Source organism: Sus scrofa, chromosome 4, assembly GCF_000003025.6.
Source record: "Sus scrofa isolate TJ Tabasco breed Duroc chromosome 4, Sscrofa11.1, whole genome shotgun sequence".
In the NCBI taxonomy this organism is placed as follows: domain Eukaryota; kingdom Metazoa; phylum Chordata; class Mammalia; order Artiodactyla; family Suidae; genus Sus; species Sus scrofa.
In genome coordinates, this window is record NC_010446.5 from 97639213 (window position 1) to 97653937 (window position 14725).

The 14725-nt window shown below is 46.7% G+C and overlaps 1 protein-coding gene across 2 annotated transcripts in view; it reads right to left on the bottom strand.

Annotated features, from left to right (window-relative positions):
- Positions 9605-14725, bottom strand: part of TUFT1 (tuftelin 1) — a 55838-nt gene continuing 50717 nt past the window's right edge. For both annotated transcript variants that reach the window (XM_021089860.1, XM_021089859.1), the window contains 4 exons: positions 14157-14262; positions 12966-13049; positions 11966-12066; positions 9605-11175 (listed from right to left, as the gene is read on the bottom strand). In XM_021089860.1, the coding sequence (XP_020945519.1) occupies positions 11112-11175; positions 11966-12066; positions 12966-13049; positions 14157-14262 (355 nt within the window). In that variant the 3' untranslated portion in view covers positions 9605-11111. The remainder of the gene's footprint in view (positions 11176-11965; positions 12067-12965; positions 13050-14156; positions 14263-14725) is intronic.

The window sequence follows — 14725 nt, forward strand, 5'->3', positions numbered from 1 at the left end:
CATACAGAAGTTCCCAGGCTATGGGTCAAATCGGAGCTATAACTGCCAGCCTAAGCCACAGCCACAGCCACTTGGGATCCAAGCCGCATCTGCGACCTACACCACAGCTCACGGCAACACCAGATCCTCAACACACTGAGCGAGGCCAGGGAAAGAACACACATCATCACGGATCTTAGGTTCATCAATAGCTGAGCCACGAAGGGAACTCCCTAAAATCGGAATTAAATGGCAATGCCCAAACACACTGTAAGCACTCACTAAATTTTCTTATTAGGTAGACATTAACTTGATTTTATAGACGAGGAAATTAAAGCTGAGAGAGATTAAATAACTTTTCCAAACCAGCATGGCCCAGTGAATGACAGGTCTAAGATTAGAAGCAAGATCCAAAGCCCATGGACTCTTAAGCTCTATGCTACACTATTTCCCTATTGTTGAATGATTGACAAATGAATAAAGGAATAAATTTCTTTACTGCTGATGACAATGCTAAGAGCTGGCATTTGACTCTTACATAGGAAAGATGCTAATACTCCAGATCTGTCTCTTCCAGGCTCCCTGGGACCAAGTAGAGAGAAGATGAAGTGAGCTCCCACATGGCTCTGTGGGTTAAAGATCTGGCATTGTCATCGCAGCAGCTTGGGTCACTGCTGTGGCGCAGGTTCGATCCTTGGCCTGGGAATTTCCACATGCCATGGGTGCAGCCAAAATAAAAATATAATGAGAATATGAAAACATTTCAAAACAAGAAACAAAGGTAAGTCCCTTCTTCAGCACAGAGGAGAATACAGGTTTTCTGAATCACTAAGGATTTACAGAGCATCTACTTTGTGGCAGTCCCAGGGCTGGACACAGTAGGGATTTGATAGTTCCCTGACCTTTTAAAGCTTGCAATCTGGCTGGGGAAACAAACATATGCAAAGTCTGGATTATAATGTTATAATTTTTATATCCTAATACAGGGTGATACAGATTATTTGCATTAATTGATTTCAGAAAGGGAACACAGCACGGGCTTGAGAATTCTGGGAAGGCTTCCTGGAAGAGGAACTCAGGCTGCCTTAAAGCATGATTAACTTTCTTTGATGTTATCTTGGATTCTGTTCACTCCATCTCCTACATCTGGTCGGTCAGTCACCAAAGCCCATTGGTTCTTTCCAAATGACTCTCATACCTGTTCCCTTACTTCCAGGCCCAGCAGCCATAATCCCAGTTCAGCCCCTCATTACTTCATGCCTGGAAGTACCCTAGCAATCTATTAACTTGTTTCTTTGCTGCCAGCCTTTGCCTTTTCAGTCCACATCACCTACCTCTTCTGGATGAGCCTTCTTATGTTATGGTGTCACTCCTATGATTCCCTCATTCTAATTTCCTTTCAACTCATATTCACTGTGCAGCTACTGTGTTCCAAGTACCACTCTTCTACATTCTAGGATATTCAGTATTGAACAAGACATGCAAGGAAGAATCCTGCTCACCACTTCTCTGGGAATTACATACTTGGGGTTTTTTTGTTGCTTTTTTTTTTTTTTTGTCTTTTTGTCTTTTTAGGGCTGCATCTGCGCACATGGTGGTTCCCAGGCTAGGGGTCTAATCGGAGTTGTAGCCACCAGCCTACACCACAGCCACAGAAACACCAGATCCAAGCCATGCCTGCAAACTACACCACAGCTCAGGGCAACACCGAATCCTGAACCCACTGAGCAAGGCCAGGGATCGAACCCACAACCTCATGGTTCCTAGTCAGATTCGTTTCTGCTGCACCACAATGGGAACTCCATACACTCGTTTTTTAAAACTCCAGCAGAGACCTGTTGCTTTAAAAATTAGAGTCCAGGGAGTTCCCACTGTTGCACAACAGAAACAAATCAGAGTAGTATCTATGAGGATGTGAGTTCAATCCCTGGCCTCACTCTCTGGCATTGCCGTGAGCTGTGGTGTTAAGTTGCAGATTTGGCTCAGATTCCATGGTGCTGTGGCTGTGGTGTAAGCCAATGGCTATAGCGCCAGTTCGAGCCTGGGAACCTCCATATGCTGCTGGTGCAGCCCTAAAGAGCAAAATAATAAATAAATAAAAATAAAGATTAGGATCCAGACTTTCCTGCGCCAGGCTCATTCTACTTATTTCCCCTTCCCCCAACCTCCTACCACTTTCCAGAAGGATCTTCAGCTGGCCTCACCGCCCCCCCCACCCCACCTTATTTCCATCTCTAGCTTTCTTTATGTCCTTTCTTCTTGAACCTACCTGCCCCAATCCTTTAGGGCCTCGTTCTAGCTCCATATCCCCCCATCCTTCTCTGCTTTCCTCTTACAGCTCTGTCTGCCTCTCTCACATTCGAATTTCACGTGTTCCATCATCACACACCTACTCCACATGGGGGTATTTTTCCCCCATCCACCTGACAAGATTCTAAGCTTCTGGAAGGCCTCAACCCCGTTCTATATATCTCCACCCTGACCTCCCCTAGCACCTGGCACCGTATTGTACAAATAATAGGTTTTTCTCTGCTTCTTCCTCCTCCTCTTTTTTCCCCCTCCTAACAATCACAACTGGCCTCTGTAAAACCCTCTACAAAGTGATTTCATGTACATGATAGTCCATAAACTGCCTAATACTCTTGTATAAATTATCAAAAATAGTTAATAGATTGATAGGTCAAAAGAGGAAGGCATTCCAGGTGAAGGAAATGACACCAGCAAACATCCCAAGACAGCAATGATCCCGGCACGAATAGGAGGAAGTCTGGGAACCAACACAGCCTTGCTGGAGAGAGAAGAGTAAACACTACCGACAATGTGGAAAACGAAGCAGAAAGGTAACAAAAAACAAACAGAAAAATAAACCCTGCCTTAACATGAACTTGGTGAGCAATTCGGTGTATTTATTTCTAGCCTTTTTAGAAACTTTTTTTTTTTTTTTGTCTTTTCCAAAGCTATGGGAGTTCTCTGGTGGCCCAGGGATTAGGATTTGGTGCTTTTACCACTATGGCGTGGGTTCAATCCCTGGTCTGGGAACTGCATGCTGCAGTCAAGAAAAAGAAGTTGACTGTTCATCATATTTGCCACAAAAAATTCTTCATTTTTTGGCTTTCTTTAGTTTTTTAATTGAGAATTTTTACATTTTTATGAACTAAAATGTTTTCCTTCAAGACTTTTTTTGGCTGTTCCCACAGCATGGAGAAGTTCCTGGGCCAGGGATCCAACCTGAGCCACAGTAGTGGCAACACTGGATCCTTAACCCTCTGAGCCACCTAAAAAAGACAAAAGACAAGCAAACAAACAAATAAATAAATAAATAATAAAATTCTAAATGGATCTCCTCTCAGAGTTGATATTCAGTTGTCTTTTCTTCTAGTTTTTCTACAGTTAAGTTTGTAATATTTAATTTCTTTGATTCACCTAGAATTTATTTAGGTGTACTGTTTAAGGTTAGAATCTTTTTTTCTTTTTTTTTTTTTTTTTTTGCCAAACCCACATCATATGGAAGTTTCCGGGCCAGGGATCCAGCCCAAGCCACAGCAGTGACCAAAGTTGCTGCAGTGACAATGTCTGAATGTCTGGTCTGTAACTCTCTGTACCACAAAAGAACTCCTTTTTTTTTTTCAAATTCTCAACCAGTTGTTCAAATGCTTCTTTCCCCATAGAACTGCAATGTTTCTTTGATCCTTTTGTTTTTTCTTTTTTTGTTTTCAGGGCCACACCCGCGGCATATGGAGGTTCCCACGTAAGGGGTTGAATCGGAGCTACAGCTGCCAGCCTACACCACAGCCACAGCCACGCCAGACCTGAGCCACGTCTGCGAACTACACCAGAGCTCATGGCAACACCGGATCCTTAACCCACTAAGCAAGGCCAGGGATGGAACCCGCAACCTCATTGATCCTAGTCAGATTAATTTCTGCTGAGCCACGATGGGAACTCCTTATCCTTTTTTAATGTTTATATAAAATTAGGTCTCTTTCTGCCTAGCTAAGTCTGTTAAATTGGTGTGTGAGCTGTGCAATGTTTCACTGTCCACCAAGGCTAATAATGCTCCAATTAAGCTTTGTCTTCAAAATTTTCCTTGCCACCTCTCCTGTTAATTTTTTCCAGATGAATTTAAAAAATGATGATATGTGATTCTAAAAGGTCTCTGTTGGAATTTTCACTGTAATTACAGGAAGCCTAAAAATAAGGAAGAATTGACATCTTCACAGTTTTAATTTTGCCGTCCAGGGAAGTTTTGCTTCATTAGTCTTCCCATATTTCTCAACAAAGTGGTCATTTTCTTCATGTAAATTACTGACATTTCAAATAAAGTTTATTTCTAGGTATTTTGCATTTATGGTATTTCAGATTGTTTTCTAATGGGGATATTACTGTTGTATGTAAGGAAACTCACTAACATGTCAAGACAGTCCAACTGACACTCTAATTATCAACACATCCTTTTGTTTCTTAGCTGTCTCTCTGCAGGGACACCCACAGGTCCAAGTTCAGCCCTCTGGAGCTAGATGGGGTAAAACTGCACCTCCTCCCACGGCACAGATTTTCATCTCTTTGGAGACTGCTGTCAAAATTTCCCTCAGGAGTTCCTGCTGTGGCACAGCGGAAAACTAATCCGACTAGGAACCATGGGGTTGCCGGTTCTATCACTGTCCTTGCTCAGTGGGTTAAGGATCCGGCATTGCCATGAGCTGTGGTGTAGGTCAAAGACGTGGCTCGGATCCTGCGTTGCTGTGGCTGTGGTGTAGGCTGGCGGCTACAGCTCCGATTGGGTCCCTAGCCTTGAAACCTCCATATGCCATGGGTGCGGCCCTAAAAAGCAAAAAAAAAAAAAACAAAGAAAAAAAATTTCCCTCAGCCTTTTGTCCCTGGCTAAATAACCCCAACTGACAGGATGAAAATAGTATCGGGGAGATTCAAATGTTGGTGGTGAGGAGGGGTGATTTGGGGCAGGTTAGGCTAGAGGTGGGGGGACCAGGGAGGACTAGGCTTAAAGAGCTGAGCTAAGACAAGGCTGTGAACACGGAAAGGGGCAAGTCTGGGAGATACTTCAATAGAGCAAACATTAAGATATGTCGACAAGCTGGATATAAAGGATTAAGAAATGGAAAGAAAAGTCAAAGGCGGATTTAAAATTTCTAGCCTGAATCACCTGAGAGAGTGATTCTCTCTACTGAGAAGGTATGAGAGGTTGAAAAAGGAAGGTAGTTGCGAAGAAAGTCAATTTCGGTCCTCCTGACTCTGAGATTATAATATATCCAAGGAGAGCAATCTATAGACTAGTTGTGAGATAATAAGGACACATATACATACTGATCTGTGCCCTGGGTTGCTGGCACAGCATTCCTAAAAGCTTTGTAAATGCCTAAGTGATAAAAGCACTAGGATCATCTTCTGTTGTAATGAGGCAACTCTGGGCAGGCTCCTGGATGGCAGCTGGTCACCAGAAAGACCAAGACATGAGTAGAAGCTTGGATTTTTCAGCCTCATCCCCCACTTATCCAGAGAGGGCAGAGGGGCTAGAAGTGGAGTTCATGACTGATCACAGCTCCGTGAGGAAGACTCCACCAAATCCCAAAGGTACGGGGTTCAGCGAGCTTCCAGGTGGGTGAACACATCCTCGTACTGAGAGGGTGACACACCCCAGCGTCCCAGAGACGGAAGCTTCTGCACTGGGGACCCTCCCAAACCTCTCCCCATGGATCTCTTCATCTGGTTATTCATCTGCATCCCTTATTATATCCTTTAATAAACTGGTAAATGTAAGTAGGTGTTTCCCTGAATTCTGTGAGCCTCTCTAGCAAATTAATTGAACCCAAGGAGGTTGCGGGAACCTCTGGTTTGCAGCCAAGTCAGATAAGTCTAACTAGAGTCTTGCTATTTGTGATTGGCATCTGAAGTGGGGGGGCAGTCTCTTGGGACTGAGCCCTTAAGCTGGTCTCCAGGTAGATGGTGTCAGAGCTGTGTTAAATTGTAGGACAATTAACACACAAATTCTGGACAATTAACACACAAATTCTGGTGTTGCAGAATTGCTTGATGTAAGAAAAAACCCACATGTCTGGTGACCAGAAGTGAGGTGTTCTGTATACATAGTAAAGGAGACATACAGGTGGAAAATTAAGTTTTTCCTCAACATCAGTGTTTTACCAATTTCCCCCCACAATCATAATTTTACCTAGCAGGCCAGTTCAAAGACAAACACATTTAAATCGATATAAAACAGATATAAGGGCCCCCCAACTCCTGCAGACACCCACGAGTTTGGCCTAGAAGACTAGTGAGAGGGAAAAAAGGCACTAAATTGATAGATTAAGTCACTGGACAAATGACTTCCTCACCTTCTGAGATCCTGTGGTCTAAGACTTGGCCACCAACACCTTGTCAGGAAATTAATTATCCTGCCACCATCTACCCTCAATCCCAGGGCTCCAGAAAAAGAGAGAGTCCACCAGAAAGGCCATGCACATTTGAGAGTTCAAAGCAGGTCTCACTGCCAAACCACAGAGCTCGCCAAGCTGGAAGTTACTCACCTTTGGGAAAAACATCTCCTTTAGCCTCAGCCTGGATGAGGATTTTTCCTTGGAGAAAGAGGGGCTAGAGAATATTTAGGTCTCCACCTTTGAGTTTCAAGGCCATGGTATTTAGAAGTGGGACAGAGAAGATAGGCCACAATTTCTCCTTGCAAAGCTAAAGTCCTAAATCGAAGCATGGAAAACAGGCCAAGGGCCTGAGGCGAACATCTGCTGTTGGGTCAGAGCCTGAACTAACTCAGGCCCAAGCTCCGCAACGCTTGGCACTGAGGAGTGTGGGAGCCCAGGGGATTAGCAGAGGCCCCACAAAAACCAGCAACACACATTGAAGGGCTGATTAAAGAAATCTGCTTTTCTATCCCAAGGGATATGACCCTCCTCAGTTAAATTAAGTTGTTTAAGCTGTATCATGTCAATGCATCTATCCAGAATACATCCTAGAACATTTCACTGTACAAGGTCTCTTTTTTTTTTTTTTTTTTTCTTTTGAGGGCTGCACCCTCAGCATATGGAATTTCCCAGGCTAGGGGTCGAATCAGAGCTGCAGCTGCTGGCCTCCACCACAGCCAGAGCAACTTGGGATCCAAGCTGCTTCTGCGACCTGCACCGCAGCTGATGGCAACACCAGATACTTAACCCAATGAGTGAGGCCAGGGATCCAACCTTCATCCTCATGGATACTAATTGGGTATCCTGCTGAGCCACAACAGGAACTCCCCAAGGTCTTTTTTTTTTTTTTTTTTTTAATTTTTTTTTGGCTTCTTAGGCCCACACTTGTGGCACATGGAGGTTCCCAGTTTCCAGGCTAGGGGTTGAATTAGAGCTGTAGCTGTCGGCCTACGCCAGAGTCACAGCAACACAGGATCCGAACTGAGTCTGCAGCCCACAGCCCACAGCAATGCTGGATCCTTAACCCACTGAGCATGGCCGGGGATCAAACCCGCAACCTCATGGTTACTAGTCGGATTCATTTCCACTGTCGCACAACGGGAACTCCTCCAAGGTCTTTTTAAAATAGAGATGAAAGTGAGCCAATCAGCTTTTGGCTTTAGATAATTAATTTCAAAAAAAAAAAAAAAAAGAGTCCAATGTACCATTTGGTTGAAATACCATGTCCCTGTCAGGCTTTTTTCCATTCAGGGAGGGGACAAATGAAGAGGTGGGAGGACAGAGGGTTATTCAGGAGGCCAGGAGTGTGCTGCAAACTTCTCCCACGTTGGGGTGATGCTCCAGGTTTACAAGAGGCTGCTGCTAATGGCTGCGTGTCCAGGCAGCTCTCAACACTCAGCTCAAAGAAGCAGGCCTTTGTGGCAAAGGTCCCAGGGAGTCAGACTCCGTCTTCCCTCCACAACATATTCAAGGAGCACAGAGGATTTGGCTTCCAAATGACCTAACAGGCAATAAACAGGCCAGTGAAGTCAGGAGCAGCTTCTCACCACGCCCTTTCTCAGGCCCTGGGCTCTAGCTCATTCTCCTCCATCCTCATTCTCTGTCTCTAACTGAAAAAGTTGCCAAGATCAAAACCACCTTTCGGGAGTTCCAGCTGTGGCTCAGTGGTAATGAACCCAACAAGTATCCATGAGGACATGGGTTCAATCCCTGGCCTCAATCAGTGGGTTAACATATCCGGCAAGGCCATGAGCTGTGGTTTAGGTCACAGAGGCAGCCCGGGTCCCAAGTTGCTGTGGCTGTGCTGTAGGCCAGCAGCTACAGCTCTGATTCAACCCCTAGCCTGGGAACTTCCATATGTCACAGATCTGGCCCTAAAAAAAAAAGGAAAACAAACAAACAAAAAACCAAAAAAACTCTACCTTTCCCTCGATGACATTCTCTCTCCTTAGATCCATTCTTTTGGGCAGGGGTGCAACCAACTTCAGGGAAATAGACACCAGAAGCAGTTTTCGGTCTAAGCAATCTCTTAGAGCTCTAGTTCTAACTTCAGAACATTTCCAGACTCTTCCATTATCTCCATCTCGAATCTCTGCTCATCCCACCAAGGCCAGAGCCTCCTTTCCTGCAGGGCGGCACACTCACTCCTGTCTTCTTCCAGCCGTGCAAGTCTTCTTGGCACCCGAGGCAACCCCACCCTGCTTCCACCCTCTTAATATTCTGAGAACAAGCACAGTCTAGATACACCCAGACCAAGCAAGACTGCCAGAGAAAGAAGAGAACGCAGGCTGTCAGAAGACAAACCCAGGTCTGGAATGGAAGGAGGTTTCCAGTGCTTTCCGAAGCCTGGGGTCTGAATTAGCTGAGAAGCAAGAGAAGGAGGAAGAAAAGCCAGAGAAAAATTTACCTTCTTTCCATTGAAGTAGAAAGGAGGCTAGAAAGGAAACAGCACCGGGGAGGAGGGGCTGCATTTCTAGTTTCTTTGGTTCAGGGAAGTTTCATGTGAACTTAGCTATGTTCCCCTTGGGCCCCGAAGTCAACTACATTTTTTCACAGAAAGAAGAAAAAAAAAAAAATCATTGGACTAATTGAATGATGCACAGAGACAGCCAAAAACTAAAGCCTCAAACAGCTGTGATCAGCATTTCCAGAGAGCTTTTCATTTCCGTGAAGGACGTGGAATTAGTCATCTTCCTTCAGTGCTGATTGATACATCTCATGTAACCCAGAGGACCTCTGCCTCTAACCAGCTCTTTTCCAACCAAAGAGGATACATACTGGCCAGGCTTAGGGCTCCCACCAGGCTGCCACCCCAGAGAGGGTCAAAGATGAAGTTAGGGGCCACCTCTTAAAATAAGGACTCAGACCAGCAAGCTGGAGGGGTGCTGCTTAACAGGGATATTCCAACTCCTCCGAATGCCACAAAGCCCTCCTATCATACAGTGTTGCAGATGCCTCCATACCATCCAGATGTGGACAGCAGGGGGTCCATCTACAAGAGGCAACTAAAATTATGTTCTTTCTTTCTCTTTGGTCACGCATGAAGCATGCAGAAGCTCCAAGGCCAGGGATCAGACCCAAGCCACAGCAGTGATGATGCCGGATCCTTAACCCACTGAGCCAGGGAATTCCTAAAACTATATTCTTTGATCCTTCCCGAAAAGTGAAAAGAAACCAGGCCAGGAGCTCAAAAAGACATGTTAACATAATTTATTAAAGTCACCCTATAAAGACTATGCCACCGGAGAGGATATCAGAACTGGATGAGCCCATGGAGATGATCTGGTCCTTTGGTCTCGTTTTACAAGCGGGAACGGCACGAAGAACACCAGACCGCCACAGCGGACAAGGCCAGCACGGGAGCCCAGTCCTGATGCACAGAAACCACAGACTTAAGGCTTCTGGTTTTGAGCCAAGCAGAACCTAAAGACTTAATTCATGTTTGGTTTTCATTTCTCTGTGTCCCATAGGACCACATTCTGATGCTTAGCTCCTTCTTGAGGCTGCAGGAAGAGCCCTAAAGGAAACACGATGAGTAGCAGGTGCATTCAGAGCCAGGATAACAGACCGGTTGTGCTGCAGAGGAGGATGGGGTAGGGGGTCAAGGGAAGAAGTCAGTCCCTTTCAAACAGCACATACTCAGAACCCTGATGCCTCAGGGCAAATATACTTGCCTCCCTGAGGTACAGAGCAGGTTTGCAGGAGGAAGGGAAAAGCAGCAGGTGGAAGAAAGAGAGAAAAAAGATTTATAACAATGTCATTCTCAAATGGACCAGTGGGAACAGTCTTTCCCTGTGTCGAGCAAGTCCAAACACCGCGAGAGAAGGCTGTAGAACTCTGGTATTAAATCAGTCGTGAGTTGTAAGCAAAAACACCAATAATTTAGCAAAATAAATACCGTGACAGTTTCGCTGAGATTGATGGAACCCAATGAAAACAGCTTTCAGGCTCTGAGTCAGAAGACCAAGGTGTATCTTGCACTGCAACTCAGGGGAAAACCCTAAGAGATTCTGGGAGTCTTCACAGCAGAAAGAAGTCCCACGTAACTGTCCATGGCCTTATGGAGTCTTTCTGCTAAGAGCTACTCCCTGAAGGCCATTCCCCTCCCCCAAAGACCAGGCCATCCAGTCAAAGTCAAGGTTCACTGACTCTGACCAAGCCATGACAAGTAGCCCCACTGTCTATCCGTCGGAGGCCGAGGTCAGCCTGGGCTGAGGGTGGAGCAAGTAGAAAAACAAACAGTTTGTTGCTAAGAACTGAGCTGTGTTTACGGAAGGAACTTGGCTCCCCCAGGACACTCTCCAGTCACTGCAGACATCTGTGCCTCCAGCTTCCAGGGCTGAGGCAGCTCTTGTCACCTTTCCGAACCCGCTGAGGGCCTGGCATCTGGGACAGCTGAACTCCAGTCTACAACAGAAGGGAGGCTCTGCTACAGAGAAGAATAATAACTACGGGAATAAGGATGCTGCCCTGGCTCCCACGGGCAGGATAGCAGCCTCCAGAAGGCTGCAGTGTCCGGAGGGGGCGCTCAGCCTCCAACTGCCCAGTGCCCAGAGGATGAGAGTTTGGAAATGTGAACCCTGACTGCAGCCAGGGAACAGTCAGGAAATCAAAGTTGGGGCCAGCAGCCTCCAGGGGTGGGGGCTCCTCCGCAGGCCTGAGGTGGCAGCAGCAGCAGCATCAGCATCCGTCTCCTTTAGCTCATGTTTCCACCACTCGGATGAGAGGCATGGGTTTAGGGCTGGGGGGCTTGGATATCCTAACGCTGAAAAGGAAGTGGGAAACGCTGAGTGCTGTGTCATTGCCCACCCTGCAGAGCCGCCCCTCCACTTGGCCTCTGGGTCCGACACTTCAGGGCTGGCTGACCATTGGTTCAGCGCTGTGAAACACTAACTGCCAAGAGCTTAGGAGAGTGGTGGCAGGGTGGGGAAAAGAGAGGGTGCAGTTGAACCACTGAGGCGTGGGTATGGCTGGGAGTCTTGATTTTATTTTTCAGTCTTGGACCTTTCTGTGAATCTCTCGGAAGCATAAGGTCCGCTCTCTAGAAATACGTCCTTAGGACACGCACAATTTTTTTTTTTTTTTTAATTTTATGACTGCCCCTGCGGCATATGTGACGTTTCTGGGCCAGAGACTGAATCTGAGATGCAGCTGAGACCTATGCCACAGCTGCAGTAACACTGGATCCTTTGTCCCACTGTGCTGGGCTAGGAGTCGAACCTTCAGCTCCACAGCAACCTGGGCTGCTGCATTTGGATTCTTAACCCACTGAGCCACAGTGGTAACTCCCACATTCACCATTTTGCATATACTCCAAGGGGTTCAGACTCTTCTAGCAGCTGCTTATGGGCCTCCTTGGAGTTGGGGTATTAGGATCGCCTCTAACCCAGTTAGAAAATGGTTCAGGTGGAGAACAGGCCACATTAGACTGAGAGAATAAACCTGGATTTAAAAGAGCTAGTCCTGGCCTTGGCACTAAAGGTTTCCTTCCCATGGCTCTGTCCCTCTTTCCTTCGCTTGCTACCTGGACCCCACTCCAGGCACAGCCAACTCACCTGCCCGGGTTCTCAGTCTTGGCCCGGTTCTGGGTGCTGAAGTTGCCATGACTGATTTGTTTTTCTATCAAGTGTTCCATTCGGTCATGCATCTCTAAATTCTGTAACACAAGTGATGAGGTTAGACTTGGCCTTTTCCTGGTGTGCCATTCGTCAGAGTTTACTAGCTCATTCTGGTCTCCAGCTGTGTGTGCGGCTGTCACCCCCATCCCTCCCGTGCCACCGGGATGCCCTCCCCTCCCCTTCACCACCCCAGACTGCTCTCTCCCTCCAGCACTTGCTCCAGCCTCCTTCCCTGAGGATGTTCGCTCAATAACTGATCATCTCCTGTATATCCGTCCCCTCTGTACACGTCCCGCATATAATTTCCTGTAGGCAGTTGAGATATGTACTTGTGTTTGTCAACAGGATTTCCTATAAAATATTCTTAGATATAGATTTTTTAATGTATTTTATCTCTAAATCCTGACTGCAAACTCCCTGGAGACAAACCACCCTGTCTCCCATCTCTTTTATCTTTCCCACCCACTGGGACCTTCACACAATGGCTGCAAAGCAATCTCAGGTAGTCAGTTAAGGGGCAGGAAGGGCTCTGGGATACAGGAGGAATCAGACCAAGAAGAACTCATTAGTTAATCCAGCCCATCGCTTCCCCCTACAGACTGCCTCCTCCTTCAAAGCCCAGCTCCATGGTCAGCTCCTCTGCTGAGCCCACATAGTCAGAATGAAGAGCCCGCCTCCCTGCTGCCATGGCATGGGGTTTGCACCATGAGGCTGTGTCCCTTCAGACTGAGGACAGGTCTTACCATTGTTAGCGAGTCCCTGAAAGGTCTCAGAAAACACGTACTCAGCAGAACCGAAGACCAACCAACAACCCCAGACACACGCTTCCAAGCAACAACTAGACAGGACCAAAGCCCTCTCCAGAATCTCTCTCTCCTTTATGTCCAGTCTTTTCTCCAACAGTCCACTCCCTTCCCAGGCTGCCCAGAACACACACCTCAGCTTCCAGGTAGGCAATTTTCTCCTTGAGTTCCTGGATGGCAGTGTCCTTTGACTGGATCACAGTTTTTGAATTCTGGAGCTGCAAAGATGTGGGAGAGACACCAAAGCTCGATTTGAAGTGACTGATTACATATGCATCGAACTTCACCCTGCTGCCATGGAGGAGCCAGCAGAGACAAAGGGCAGTTTGGCACCTTTCGTGTGACTTGCTCGGCTTTTCTATAAAAGCCGTGTTTCAGTGAATGTTAAACTCTCGATTATCCCAGGTATGGGAGCAAGGGGTGTGAGGGGAACACCACCCTGATAATCCAAAATAATGGATGGTTCAAAAACCATTCCATTTGGAGTTCCCGTCATGCCTCAGTGGTTAACGAATCCGACTAGGAACCACGAGGTTGCAGGTTCGATCCCTGGCCTTGCTCAGTGGGTTGAGGATCCAGTGTTGCTATGAGCTGTGGCATAGGCCGGCGGCTACAGCTCTGATTGGACCTCTAGCCTGGGAACCTCCGTATGCTGTGGGAGCAGCCTTAGAAAAGGCAAAAAAAGAAAAAAAAAAAAAAAAAAACACCATTCCATTTGACTTTGGGAGACACAAATTATGTACTCACTCAAGTATTTATTGAGTGTTTACCATAGCTGAGGCAGGCCCTGTTCCAGACAATAGGAAACAGCTGTAAACAAGAGAGAAAAATCCTAGCCCTCCCAGAGCTGACATGCAGCAACTATGCCTTCCCAATTAGGAGGTCTTATGTTCTCAAAACAGTTCTACAAAATGGCAAATTCTGAGTACATGACCCTAAAGCTCAGGCAGGGGAAAATCTGCCATGAGGTACAAAGGTTGATAATCTACATGCAGATAAGCGAGTTTATTGGGACTTAATTACTCATTTACCAGCACTCTTCAAAGAGAGACCAACCTTGTCCTTTTTTTCCCATGGGAAAGCACAGGCAAACGACCAAAAACAGGGGAAAGATGGGAGGAAAGCAAATCTCCATCATCCTAACCTAGTAATCAGTAGCCATAAATGTTTTATGGGGCCACTTATGAATATAAGCCAAGATACCCAGGGGAGCAAATAAATAAGGGTGTAGACTTAACAGGAAAACAGGGTTAGACTCAAGGCAGAAACTTCTGGGGTGGGGGATGGGGGTGACCCAGAGCAGGCTAAGACCTGACCCTGCTTACCTGCTCTATCATTTGTCGGACTTTCCGCTGCTGGCTCTTAAGCATGTCATCCAAGTGGTGGATCTTCTCCCGCAATCCAGCCACTTCTTTTTCCAGGTTAGCAGCCCTGGGGGTTAAGACCAGAAGGCTGAGGCCAGGGGAGAAGATGCTTTCTCCACCCAAGCACAGCAAGGCCTTTGCGCTCGGGGGGAGGAGGGGGTTCTGATCAGGTGTGATTCCCTCTGTCCGATTCCCCAGTGCTCTGCTGCTGCCCAGGGTAAGTGCTAGGCTGCCTTAGAAAAACACATTGGAAGCATCACGAGACATCATCTGGTCCAAATAAGGCGACTGGGGCTCAGAAAGGTAAGAAAGGGTAAGTCATTGCGGATAGTTTCATGATTAAAACTCAACCCAATAGGTAGATATTCCAAGGAAGCAGTTCTTAGGTTAACACGAGAAAGACTTTCTCAGTATGAGAGCTGCCCGAAAGTGGATTGGCCTCAGAGTTTCTGTCGTGGCTCAGTGCTTAGTGAACCTGACTAGCATCCATGAGGACATGGGTTCAATCCCCGGCCTTGCTCAGTGGGTTA